The sequence below is a fragment of the Megascapheus bottae genome, chromosome 16 (genome assembly GCF_031878675.1).
Source record: "Megascapheus bottae isolate mThoBot1 chromosome 16, mThoBot2.hap1, whole genome shotgun sequence".
Classification (NCBI taxonomy): Eukaryota; Metazoa; Chordata; class Mammalia; order Rodentia; family Geomyidae; genus Megascapheus; species Megascapheus bottae.
Window position 1 is genome coordinate 29,823,133 of NC_143524.1, and position 13,527 is coordinate 29,836,659.

General features: G+C 36.6%; 1 protein-coding gene across 2 annotated transcripts in view; it reads right to left on the bottom strand.

Moving 5' to 3' along the window:
* Nell1 (neural EGFL like 1) overlaps positions 1–13,527 on the bottom strand; it is a 761,263-nt gene that overhangs the window by 524,010 nt on the left and 223,726 nt on the right. For both annotated transcript variants that reach the window (XM_090347997.1, XM_090347996.1), the window contains exon 12: positions 3,922–4,050. In XM_090347997.1, coding sequence (XP_090204123.1) covers positions 3,922–4,050 — 129 coding nt within the window. The remainder of the gene's footprint in view (positions 1–3,921; positions 4,051–13,527) is intronic.

Below are 13,527 nucleotides of genomic sequence, written 5' to 3' on the forward strand. Positions count from 1 at the left end.
CACACTCCTCGAAATCCAAGACAGGTGCATATAAACATAGATGTGATAGGTTAATAGCAATGATCATAATAATAACTCATCATCTATTAAATGTTTGGTGAATGTTAGACAATTTACTAAATGGTTGGCCTGCATCATCTCATAATCTCATTAATTGGGGATTCAATTTACCATGTTAGATTTGGCTTAACAAAACACTGATTTACAACTCTCATCTGAAAAAAAAAACCAAAAACTACTTTTTTTCTTTATATGGCAGCAGGATGAGAGAAGACTGCTGAGGATCCGAATAAATCATACTGCTTTTTCTGGTGACTTTTCAATACTTGATTTGTTAAAAGTTCTCTCACAGAGAACTAAGCCTGAGCCCTGAAATTTTAGATCAATTCACTCAGAAGGCTATGTTAGCAAACTTAGCTCGCTTATGGGAAGGGAACACATACCCCTAAACCCACACGTTTCATTGAATACATGATTATTTCTAATTTACACCACCCGTACATCACTAGCCTCTTGATACCTGTTCTGGAATCATCTTTTCTGGAATCCTAGCCAGAGAATCCAGATCTGAAACATTTGCCAATTTTAGAGACAAAGGAAAGAAAATGTAGAATCATGCAATGTTCCTACAATGCCCACTCTGAAATGTCATGTCATGCTTACTTATATTTCTTTGGCCAAACCAGATGTCAGAAGAATGAATTGAGGAGGCAGCAGAGATGTTGAACGGAAATACAACTTCTGGCAGGATAAGTGGTGGGAGGGTTAGAAGCCTCATAAGTCAGGGCATAAAAAGCACTGGAGGAGAAATGAATCGAGTTTTATCTTTACTAGATTTCTCGTAGTGTCTGAAATTGTAACATAGAGTGAATGGTGGCCAGGGCAACTACTCTTCTCAGAGATTTACTGTTAAGTCTCAGAAAGTGCAGCAGATAGAAAAAGAATCTGGCAAATTCAGAACACTGTAAGTAACATATCTTTCCTTTAGCCTTAATTGTACTATTTTCCTTACCCGAAAGAATGGTTGCAGGATGGATATGGAATCCTTGTTATTTTTTGATCATCTAAACATTTTACTACACAAAGAACCCATTTATGACCATCTCCATTGACCCCACATTCAAAAAGTAAGAGCTTCGGGAGAAATGCTCTTGCTCTATCTTCGTCGGGAACTACTAGAAACTGAGGACCAATTTGAAAATGGTACCACCAAGGGATAAAGGCTCCTTCCACCAGATGCACAAAACACTAAAATTCATAAATAAAGCACTTTCCAAACGAAGAATGTACCTGCTTCAGTCCCATGAAACTTCCTGTTCATTCAATAGCTATGAATTAGATCATAGTCAACAAAGATTTTATTTTTCTACTGATTGACTGGAAGTTCCAATAATTCTCTATGGCAGAGTCAAGGCAGTTAAGAAAAAATGAAAGCTTTTGTGCCTCATTTTCTACTGAGAATTCCAGCAGGTTTTTCAAGAAAGCCTGGATAATTTATATATTTTGTTTTAATTTGCAAGCCAGTGGTGCTCATTGTAGCTCACGTAATATGAGTCATTTTCACACCATTTATTTGAGGTAAAAGAACTCCTTGCCTCCAGTTCCTAGGTATCTAGTTTTCTTTAGGCTAGTATAAAATACCAGTCCCACTCTCGAAGAAAAGTATTTTTACCAGATGATTTTCCCAAGAGGGCTGGGGACATAGCAGTGAATGAAGGAATGGGGTAGACATAGTTATAGCCTCTCAAAAACCATCCATATCCTTTTCTGTTGCCACATTCCTTTGTTTCCAAGGATCATTTTGGCATTGCAGTAGAAAACTTGAACTCCTATGGATGAATGCAACTAGCCCAAATCAGTGACATGCATTTCCTTTCTCCTCAAAAGTTGGTCTAGGGGTGTTGAGGCATAACCCAGGTCTGAAAATAATATGGGAAATCTGTATGCACTATTGGTAAGGATAAGGAGCTTCTTCCAGCTAGAAATTTCTCTGAACATGAAAGACAACCTAGTTAGCCACCAGTGTCTCATGCCTGAAACTGTAATTCCTCCAGGAGGCTGAGATCTGAGTCACCATTCAAAACCAACTTTGGCAGGAAAGTCCATGGGATTCTTACCTCCAGTTAACTACTAAAATTGGAGCTGTGGATCAAGTGGTAGAGAACTGGTTGTGAGCACAAAAGTTCAGGAATAGTGTGCAGTCCCTGAGTATCACCCCAGAAGTGGCCAAAGTAGAGACAGAATGTCCCATGCAGAAGATTGTTCATTTCCTCCTGCCTTTTTTTTACATTGGATGTTGTAGGAGGAGCTGTGGCAGTGTCATGAGTCACTAGGATATACACTCAAAGACAACGTTCAACATGCTGAAGTTGGCAGATGGAATAAGAAATCACATCTGTTCTGAATGTTCATACTTATTGCACTTGGCTCTCAGTGCCCCATCTGGATGTCCAACTGTGATCCCTGCTTTACCACCAAGCTCTCTATACCTCTATATCAGGAGAGCTTCAATACTTAGCCATTTCTCCTGGGCTGTTCTCCTTCTCTCCAGGAACAAGTTCCCTGGTACTCATGGAAAGTCTCCAAGACAACAAAAAAATGACTGAAGTCCCAAAATTTGATGATTATATTAGCCATAGTAACAACACAATGCACAGTGGATCAAAGTGAGGCTCACACACTGAGCTGAGTATGTCCAAGAAAACAATGGTCCAGATTTACAATTACTCAACCAATGAACTCTCTTATATAAAAGCTGGCATAAATATTATCAATAACTTCTCTTCAAGTTGACTCTATATAATTTAAAAATGTTATCAATGAGGAGAGAATGGTGGAAACAGAGCATTGGTATCAGTATTCTTCTCTCCTGTTCTTCTGCGCCTTAATACTTAAATACTTAAGAAAGGGTCAGAGGTGATTCCAGTGTTTGAGGGAGCAGGATTGGATTGTGTTAGGTTTCTGCTATCGTTTCTTTAACTGTTTTGAGTCTATTCCCACATATAATTGAAGGTGAGAAAATACATTATTTCAGATCATTATTGGGATTATAGCATATTTCAACAGTGAATGGTGGGTAGAATACTCATGCATAAAATTCTTAATAACTTGAGGTATGTGACAGAAAATATCTTAAGATAAAAATAGGAAAGTATTAATTTGATGTATTGAAACTAATAACCCTCAGCCTTTCAGAAGAAATGAAAATGACAGAGTCTATTCAATAGGCACGGATCACAAGAAGTGAGTAAGAGCTGAAAAGCTCTTCAGCACAAGCTAAAAAGTCAATCTGGTGAGGTGGCTCACACCTGTAATCTTAGCTACTTAGGAAGCTGAGATCTGAGGATCAAGGTTCAAAGTCAGCTGGGGCACTAAAATCCATGAGACTCTTATCTCCAATTAGCCTCTAGAAAATTGGAAGTGGTGCTGTGGCTCAAAGGGGTAGGGTGGTATCCTTGAGCAAAAGAGCTCAGAGACAGTGACAAAGCTCAGAGTTCAAGCCCCATGACTGGAAACAAAAATACAAATAAAATAAATCTGAACTTGGCAAATGAAATAGATAGTCACTGGATATATGATAATGCCAAAGTATCATTTGAAAAGAGAATCTTGCATCTCAAATGTATAGTTGAACCTAGAGATGACAATACATGTCAGATAAAATAGAGGACAATGTGTTTATGGTTGTTTGACGATAATTAAGTACAGTGAAGCAGGGGATTTCATATGTGAATGGTGCTTTTAATGATATTTTCTTCAGGTGCTTTGCTATGTGTTTTTAGTGCCTACAAAGTACTTGCTTTCTAAACATCCTGGATAAACCAGAAGATACAACCTTAGGCAGTTCTGATTTCTTGAAGGATCCAGGAATGAGTTTCTTAGTCAGTTTCTGACAAGTAATTTCTATAAGTCATCGCTTACCTTCACAGTAGGCGGAGTCTCCCTGGATAGAAATGTAGCCATTCTTGCACTCACAGGTAGCTTTGGTATTCCAGTTTTTACACTCTGAGTTTTCACCACATTTAGGTGCTTCAGCACAGAAATTATGACCTGAAAGATACAACAAAATGTTTACATAAGGGCAGACTGGGAAGATTTCTAAATAATAGAATATAGAACACATTCATTATGGATCACTAGTCGTGTCCATATGCAAGGATGAGGTGGGTAGAGAAGAAGTGAGTAGTGAGGATGAAAAAAGGAAAACTTTGGACCATTCTATTTTTAAGAGATTTGCTAAGATTTTTTTCTAACGAAAGGCTCTTATCCATGCTGATCTTAAAGTTCTTTCTATTACTTCTTAAATGACTGGTCACTTAACAATACTCTTCTGATAAACGTTATGGTATGGAGAAAAGACTACCTAAAATAATTCAATTAGAGCTTTATCAGCACCTCTCTCCAATGAATCTTTCTCCCAGTCACCAGAAAAAAAGATCTGACCAGCGGCTGGTGACTTACACCTATAATTCTTCCATTTCAAGAGGCTGGAAAGTCTGTGAGATTCTTTTCTCAAATTATTCACCAGAAAACTGGAAGCAGTCTTATGGCTCAAAGTGCTAACTAGAGTGTTAGCCTTGAGCTCAGGGACAGCACCCAGGCCCTGTGTCCAAAGTCCCATGATACACACACACACACACAGAAGTGCTCTGAATCTTGTGTTAACTACTCTTTGAACATTTCTTACACATGTAGATATTTACTCCCAAACAAATATACTGCATGACCCATTTGAAGACTCACATAATTAAAATCATACTGTATGTATATTGTATGGTGTACCTTAATGTCATTAACATGAGTGAATGTCATTCAGCATTGCCATGAAATCATTCTATAACATAAATAATCCCTAGTTTATTTTATACACTGTATTTCAAATTCATGTATTAGTTGTTTGCATATTTTATATTATAAACAAAACTGTTTGAAACAAAACTGTTCTTTCTGTTGGTTGCTTATTTATTTTGTTTTTTTTTGTTGTTGTTGTTGTTTTGAATTGCGAGGGTTTTTCACTTTCTAGTAAAGTACCCTGTCACTTAAGTCATACCTCTAGCTCTTATTGTTCTGGTTATTTTTGAGATAGAGTCTCATTTTCAGGCTGGCAGACTAGATAAATATCCTACTGTTTATGCTTCCTATTATAGCTGGAATGATAGGTGTGTGCAACCACATCCAGATATTATTATTGGCCTGGGTCTTGTGATTTTTCTTGTTTTGCATGATATGGTATGGCAATTTTTCTGTACTTCCTAATATGAGGATTATAGGCATGAGCCATGACATTCAGTTTAGAAACATTCTTAAACATGTTTCCATTCTTGACTACAAATTGCCCATTTTATTTTTTTTAATTACCCATTTTATTTGTTCAACATTTCTTCCTGAATCTCTACTATTCCTCTCAGGATAATTGTTTTTCCTAAAGCATTCTTTAGAAATTTCTTTGGTGAATATCTTTAGATGATAACTTTTCAACTTTGCCTAAATATATCTAAACATAAAAATCACACTCAGATTTGAGTTTTGTAGAGTAGACATGCATCTTGTTTGAACATTTTGAAGATACTGTTCCATTTTTATACCTTCTATTACTATTGCTGAACAGTCCACAGATAATCTAATTCCTTTACATAAGTGAACTCTTCAGTCTCTGTGGAAACCTTATTGGTTTTGCTGCATCTTGTCTTATACTCTTCAGTTTTACTCTAAGGTCCACAGCTATGATTTTATTTTTAGTTTGGACTCTTGAAGCTAAGAATTGGGGAAATCATTCATCATTTTGAAAAATATCCAAACATCATCTTTTACCATTCTCTTCAGTTTTTCTTCCTGGATGAATGCTTCTAACTGGATTGATGTTTTCCTTTTTGGGATCTCTTTCATGTTACTTAGATTGGCTGTCATAAAAATCATTTTCTTTTTCTCTATTTTGTGAATTTTCTGTAACTTCTTCAAGAAACTTACGATTCATTAACTCTCTCTTGAGCTGTGCCACATTGTTTCAGACATTCAGATCATTTTTAATTCTACTCATTATATGTTATGGTCTGAAGTATTGTTTGACTCTTTTATATCTGCTCAGTCATATCAATAGACCAATATTCATTCATTAAGTTGTATTTTTTATTTATTTAAATATATTATGTGTGGGTATTACATTGATGATGGTAATGTATTCAAACTTCATGCTTGTAACAGTATGTTGTTTAGGTCAAGCAACAAACATAATTGTTTCTTTTCTTCTATTTTTGAGTGTGAGAGCTCATCTTTGGAATCTAATTTGTGGGAAAATCTTGTGGTTTAAGTTTTAAATGTTCATTTCTTCAGAAAGTATTTGTTTGCTTCTGTTGGTTGCCTGAGTGAATTATCAGCCCAACATCATTTGACACTTTTGCCTTAGGGACAAGAATTGAGTCACACAGGTAGAATAAATTCTAGCCTTATGCTTTCAAAAATACAAATCTTTCTCCCACCTCTAGATCTCAATCTAGGGTCAAACTGATAGGTCAGTCTCCTATTTCACACTGGAATTTTCCCAATTGGCTCCCTGAGGGATTCACCCTCAATATTCTTAGACAAGCATCTGAAACTAGCCCCAGGTCATCTCTTGTCCTTTTTTTTCCTGACAGTCCTGTGGCTTGAACTCACAGACCTGGGTCTTGTCCATGAGCTTCCTTTTGTGCAAGGCTAATGCTCTTCCACTTGAACCACAGTGCCACTTCTGGCTTTTTCTGGGTAGCTTATTGGAGATAAGAGTCTCATAGACTTTCCTGCCCAGGCTAGGTTTGAATCGAGATCCTTAGATCTCAGCCTTCTGAGTAGCCATGGATAATATATGTGAGCCACCACTGGTTCCCAGCTGTCTTTTATTTACACAGTGTCTACTACCGGCCAAATCACAAACTACCATTCGACTAGAAATTGTCCTATGCTTAAATGCTAATCAATACCAGTGTACTTGATTATTTCATCTGCATCATATTCTTTCAATATTTTTTAAAGATTTTTCTCCTTACTCTACTTCCAGCTCCACCAGCTTTGAAAAGAAGAAAGAAAATATGTATATATCCTACACTATTTGTGGTAAACTACCAGGTACAGGAAATACTTCCTACAAAAATTGTAAAGTTCAAATAAGATAAGGTGACCTACCATCTTAAATCAGTATATTTTAGTGAATAATAATTACCATAATGCATCTTGTATTATGGCCTCATAGAAAACAGTACATCTAAGAATCAGAAGATCTAATGTATAATTCAGAGTCTGTAGCTAACAAACACAATAAATCACTTCTTCTTTGCTATCTGTACTAAGTGTGGATGACATCAGTGGTTTTCACACTGTGCTTCTAAGGGCTCTGCATATAAATATGTTGTGAATAATGACCAAGTCCCTGGAACCTTACTGAAGTAGGATAGTTATGCCTTTATAGTTTTGACATATGAATCATAGGAATAACCATTAACCATTTCTGGCTTAATAAATATGAAAATCACTAGAGCAGATAAACTCCAAATTTAATTCCTTTCAGTCATGACATTCTAGAACTACTTTTCCCTTGCAACAGAATTTTAAACTAACAATATTTATGCTGCAGTTAGTCTAAAAGATCATAATTGTTATTAAATAATAATTATGAAGATAAAATTGCATTCACCTATCATATGCTTTGCATTATAATTGTTATTTTAATTGACAATAATAGTACTACTTATCTTGCAAAGATGCGGAAAAAGCTAAATGGGTTAATTATGTAAAATAATTGGAAGCATCCCTGGTAAATACTAAAAAGGTCAAAAAAGTGTTTTTACTGGGATGTTGAAAGCAATGATGATGACAATGGTCATGGTGGGGGATGATGATGGTGATGATGATGATGATGATGTCAATCATTATTATTAAACTTCAAAATAACTTATAATGTTGTTATCCTTAACTTCAAGATAAGAAAAGCTCAAACTCACCAATACAGAACTAAGTGAAGATGCCAAGATTCTAAATAAAGTCTGGCTAACTCCAATGTCTGTTTCTCACTATGTCACATACCCTCTCCAGTAGCAAAACCTAGTAATGAAATGTGACAGATATAGCCACTTCTTAGGACATCAAAGAGTTGAAAGATACTTCATCTGAGTAAACATGGTATTACATCTAGCCTTACTAACCATGCCCTTCCAGTCATTCATTGCCCTAATTAGGGCAAATATTTAACTTGTTAAAAATCTGAAATATCTGACAGCTGAGAACACCTCTACAGGACTTGGAAGGCTTACAATAATCATTACAACTAAAAGGACTAGACCATTTTACTATCAACAGAGCAATTTAGGTGTTGCTGAGTAAGAGCTTGGACTTCTCTCTGCATGCCAGAATTGATCAATAATTTAATTATATTTTCATCATTACAAAACTTGAACCAAAAATGTATGCATTCTTGATGATGCAAAACCATGGAAGAAAAAAACTTGAGAAGGAGTAGGATACATATTCTCAAGAGAAGAAGGGAAATTTTCACCTCTCAGGAAGAAAAGAAAGCATCAAGTAATCTACACAGATACAATAACAACATTATTTAACATTTACTGAACACAACAATGTGCTCAACAATCAACTTAGTGTTTTCATGTTATTCCATATAATTCTATTACCAAGTCCAAGAATGTGTATGTATTATGCCTATTTAACGGGTGTGACCATTGAAATTCAGAGTAGTTAGTGCAGGTATGGAAGGGAAACATAACCCAGGGACTGACTGAGGCCAGAAAGCTTAGTCACTGTCCTAATCCATTGCCTTACATCAAGAGCAACAGATTTCTAAGTCTTCCGTAGAGATAGAGGACATTATTTATACATGTATATGTTCAAACATACTACAAGTTCAATTTCATCTTATTTCCCAAACCTGTAATTTTTCTTCAAGGTAATTCTAAATCTTCTTAACAAAAAGTATATCCTTTAATCACTCACACTTCTTTAGGTACTTCCATATTGATTCATTTGGGTTGACTTAACGCTTTCTACATAAGGATAGTTGTATGAATATGTGACTTAGATCATGGGTAAATGGGCCAGCAAAAATGATGGGTAGATAAATTAATGACTTAATAAATAGATGGATAATTCTGCAAAGGCATGAAATCCATCCTCTATCCTGGCCACCTGAAAAGCAAATTTGACTTATTTACTAGCCACTACATTTATTACTTTAAACATTTTTTATTGGGGTAAAATTTGCATGCCACAAAATTCAAGCAGATAGGTTGATGTTCTTAAATCAATTTACACAGTTGTTCAGGTGTCAGCCAACACTGAGGTTTTAGAACCTTTTCATCACCCCAGATGGCCAGCATTATTCTTAAAAACAGACCTCAGCATCTGAGTTTGCTGTCAACTTATAAATCCTCAATTAATTCCCTGCCTTTCAAAATCCTGCTAAAAGCTTTGTCTTTCTTATCTGATGTGTCTGAATAGTACAGCACTTCACTTACACAGCTTGCTTTCCTGAATATCTGTCGATGGTTGCTAGCCCATCTTTCTCTCAAGTGCTCCAGTTAGACTTCAGTTCCTTTTTCTTTCTTCAGGTAGTTATCAGTGTGATCTGATACATGAGGCTCCTCACAATTACTCCCTTCCCTACATATCATTTTCTGTCTTTCATCTCTTATAGATTTAGAAACCTGGAGTAGATTGTAAAAAAACACATGCACAAGTAATATGCCCAGTATTCAAGTTCTTCTGAGTCTTTTAATGAATGAAACAATTCTATAATTAGAAGCACATAGGGTCATCTATCAACAAGGACTAATCCAAATATACAAATATCCAAACTATAATTGGTGCCATTATGCACTTCTGCCAATATATCAGTTACAGGGCTTAGCATGTTACATGTATTATACAACAACCCTGAAGATTACATTTATCCCCCATAATGCAGGTTAGGAGACTGGGGCTAACAGTTTACATATTGAAAGCAATGCAGCCAGGTCACAATCCTCATCACTTGATTCTAAAGATCAAGTTAGGACAATCAAGAAAATATTTCTTCTGAGACTAAAATACCTAGGGGCACATACAACTATAAACAGTTACTCTTTTATAAGGTTTAGAGATTGTAACCCTTCCATAAGTCCTTTCCAATACTTAACTCTGATTATATATAAATCTTTCTTGACAATGTCTACCTGTTTCTAGGAGCAATACTGCGGGACTATAGTCCCCTCCATGATCACAGGAAATAACTCCAAGTTCCCAGCATGACACATCATTATAACCAGTAGCCCCTGATCCTTCCATGTGGATGCACTCACATACTTCTCATGCCCAACCCCACTAACACTAACCCCCACTAACCCCTCCAAAATCTATCCTCTCCAGATTCCCCATTTCTATCTTTAGCACTTTGTCTACTCAGACTAGACAAGAAGATTCAGACTAAACAAGAAGAGCCATGTCAGGGCTCCTCAAATACCAGCCCTGTCAAGGTCCATCTGTCTCTTGAAGTTCTGAGATCAAATCCTAGGCTTGCTTATGATAACCAGGTACTCTACCACTAAGCTACATTTCTAGACTTGTATTTCATAAACATGGCTTGAGTCAACCTTCTCTTCCACTCCACAACAACAATAATAAAAAAAAATCTTATTCTGCTCCACTATCCCCTCTTAACTGGAAATCACTTCATTTGCCATCCTGATCTCCTTCTTCTCTATCATTAACCCATTTTCCACAATGCAAGATCCATTCAATCACAAATTGGATTTTGTTTCTCTCCCCAAAACAAAACAAACAAACAAAAAACTTGAAACAAATACTCCATCTTGTTATTCCTCTATTATTCTCATCTCTTTTCTGATTGCAATCTTTGGAAATTTTGTTCTCCCAACTCATACCATTATTATCCATCTTTATTAGAAGCTCACTGGTCAATCAACAATTTAAAACAGTCTCTCATGGGAAGAGGGAGGGACCTGGGATCTTGATCAAAGGGTACAAAATTTTAGTTAAGAAATGAACATGAGTAAGTTCTTGAAATCTAATGGACAGTATGAGGAATATACATAATACCGGAAAATTGCTAAGCAAGTAGATTTAAATGTTTTCACGACATACAAAAAAAATGACTGTAAGGTGATTTTAGAGTGATTCAGCAATGTCATAATGTAGACTTATACGGAAAGGGTTGAGGATGTCAGTCAAGTTGTAGAATGCCTGCTCAGCATGCAAGAGGCAATGGCTTCACACTACACTACTTCCGAAAAGCAGAAAGAACCCATGATTTAACTGTAAAATCACACAAGTTTTATGTCAGTTATATTGTATTAAACACAGGGAACAAAATTTTTACAAGGGACAACACACACACACACACACACACACCACCACACCACCCCTGACACCCCTCCAAAAGTACATGTACAATGTTCTACTCAAGGAAGCCACTCTTGCTTCCAAACTAGAAAGAATCTCACTTTTACCAGAGAAAGGGCCATACATATTTGTTTATCTTGTCCCTAAGACAATATCACACTACATAGGTATTTGATTAAAATTTATTGAGTTAATGACTACATTCTTCTAGTCTTTCCAACTTAGACTTGAAGATGTTTTAGGGGTCAGTTATGGTGACACATTCCAATCCCCCCAGCTACCACAGAAACAGTGACAGAAGAATCATAGATGCAGACCTGCCTGAGCAAAGTTAGTGTGAAAAATCTCTAAAAGCACTATTTTAAAAACTGGAACCATTGCTCAAGAGGTGTAGCACTTGCCTAGCAAATATAAAGCCCTGAGGTCAATCATCAGTATTATAAAAACTAAATATTACATTATATACACATGCATATACACACATACAAATAACATGAAGGTAACTATGAAACAATTTGGGGGATGAAAAGGAGTAGGGGAGATGAAAGAGAATGATTAAAATACATGACAGCTTTGAAGAGAGATAGCATAAGGAAATTCACGGAAAGCTACTAACAGGAGGGAGCAGGGAAAGGGAGAGTGGTAGATAAGGCCAAGTGGACTAAATTCTAGTCTTGCAAATGTGACTTACCATAGAAAAATCTATATACACACAACAAAAACAGAGGAAAGTGAAGCAGGCTATATTGAGGGATGGGCAGCAACAAGAGAGAAGGTCAACGGAGAGAGTAAATGAAGGTGAACATAGTTCCTTACACACACGTATAAAAATTGAACAATAAAACAAGGTAAAAAAAACTTATAAGAAATCAGGAGGATAGAGGAGAAAACAGAGAGGACGAGAGTGAGTTTGACCAGGATACATTGTATGCATGTATGGAAACATCACAATGAAACCTCCCCACTTTCCAACTCACATGTTAATAAGAAGTCACAGAAAACTGTTTTAAAGAAGAATACACTGAGTCTCAAAGAAGTTAACTACTTTCCCTTTGATGATATAACTAGTAGGTAATAAACCCAAGCCTGGTCCCCAGAATCTGTCTTAAGGACTATTTAGTGGTGATTGGAATCATCAGGAGAAGTTCCAGGAATGTTTGCCATGACCCAAATAGACCAGTATCCCATCAGCTATCATCATCTAGCACATGTCTAGATCTTTCAGAGGAAGAAAGCTTGCTCCTTCCTCCCAGCAGGAAACATACTGTTATGACTCATTGCTTTCGGAAACACACAATAGCAGAAAAATAATTTGTCACAAAACACAATTCATGGAGAAGAAGCCAAGATGGGTAAGATACACTTAGAGGTTTTGTTTTGTTTTGTTTTGTTTTTTGCTAAGTGTTAAAAATAAACAGATGCTCAGAGAAAGACATAGAGTCTGCCGAAACAAGCCTTCAGGTTTTACTCTGAATACCCGCCTAATTTCAGTTCTTAAGAAGAGGTGTCATTCCTTCACTCAACAAAAATTTATTAAACATCTTGGATGTGCTTAGGGCTTGCATCAAGCAATAAGGATGTATCAAGAAGAAAAATACTGTAGAAACGTTGCACGAATCTTGATCACTTTATACTCGGGACATTTAATGGAAAGGTGCACAGAATTCTGGGACTGTATTACCAAAAAGAGTCCTAAGGAAAAGGACTGAAGAGGACGCTTCAGGGATGAGTGAAGTTCACTGAATGTAGCTTCCAAACACATGGAGGAGTACGTGTCCATGACATGTCCAAGGAAATAATGACAGAAGATAAATGTTAGGGTCACATTTTTTCCCTCCTCTCGTTAGAATCTATCTAAACTTTGGACTCTTTATACTGGTCCTGTATCTGCAGCGTTTTCATTATGACCAATAACAGTAGGGACATAATTTGCTTTGTTTAAATCTGTTGTCCCCTATTACAATAAAGCACTCACTCCAGATCACAACTCTCTGTGCCTTTTTTTTTTGCCAGTCCTGGGCCTTGAGCTCAGGGCCTGAGCACTATCCTTGGGCTTTCTCAACGCTAGAATTCTACCACTCGAGCCACAGCACCACTCCTGGCTTTTTTCTATGTATATGATACTGAGGAATTGAACCCAGGTTTTCGTGC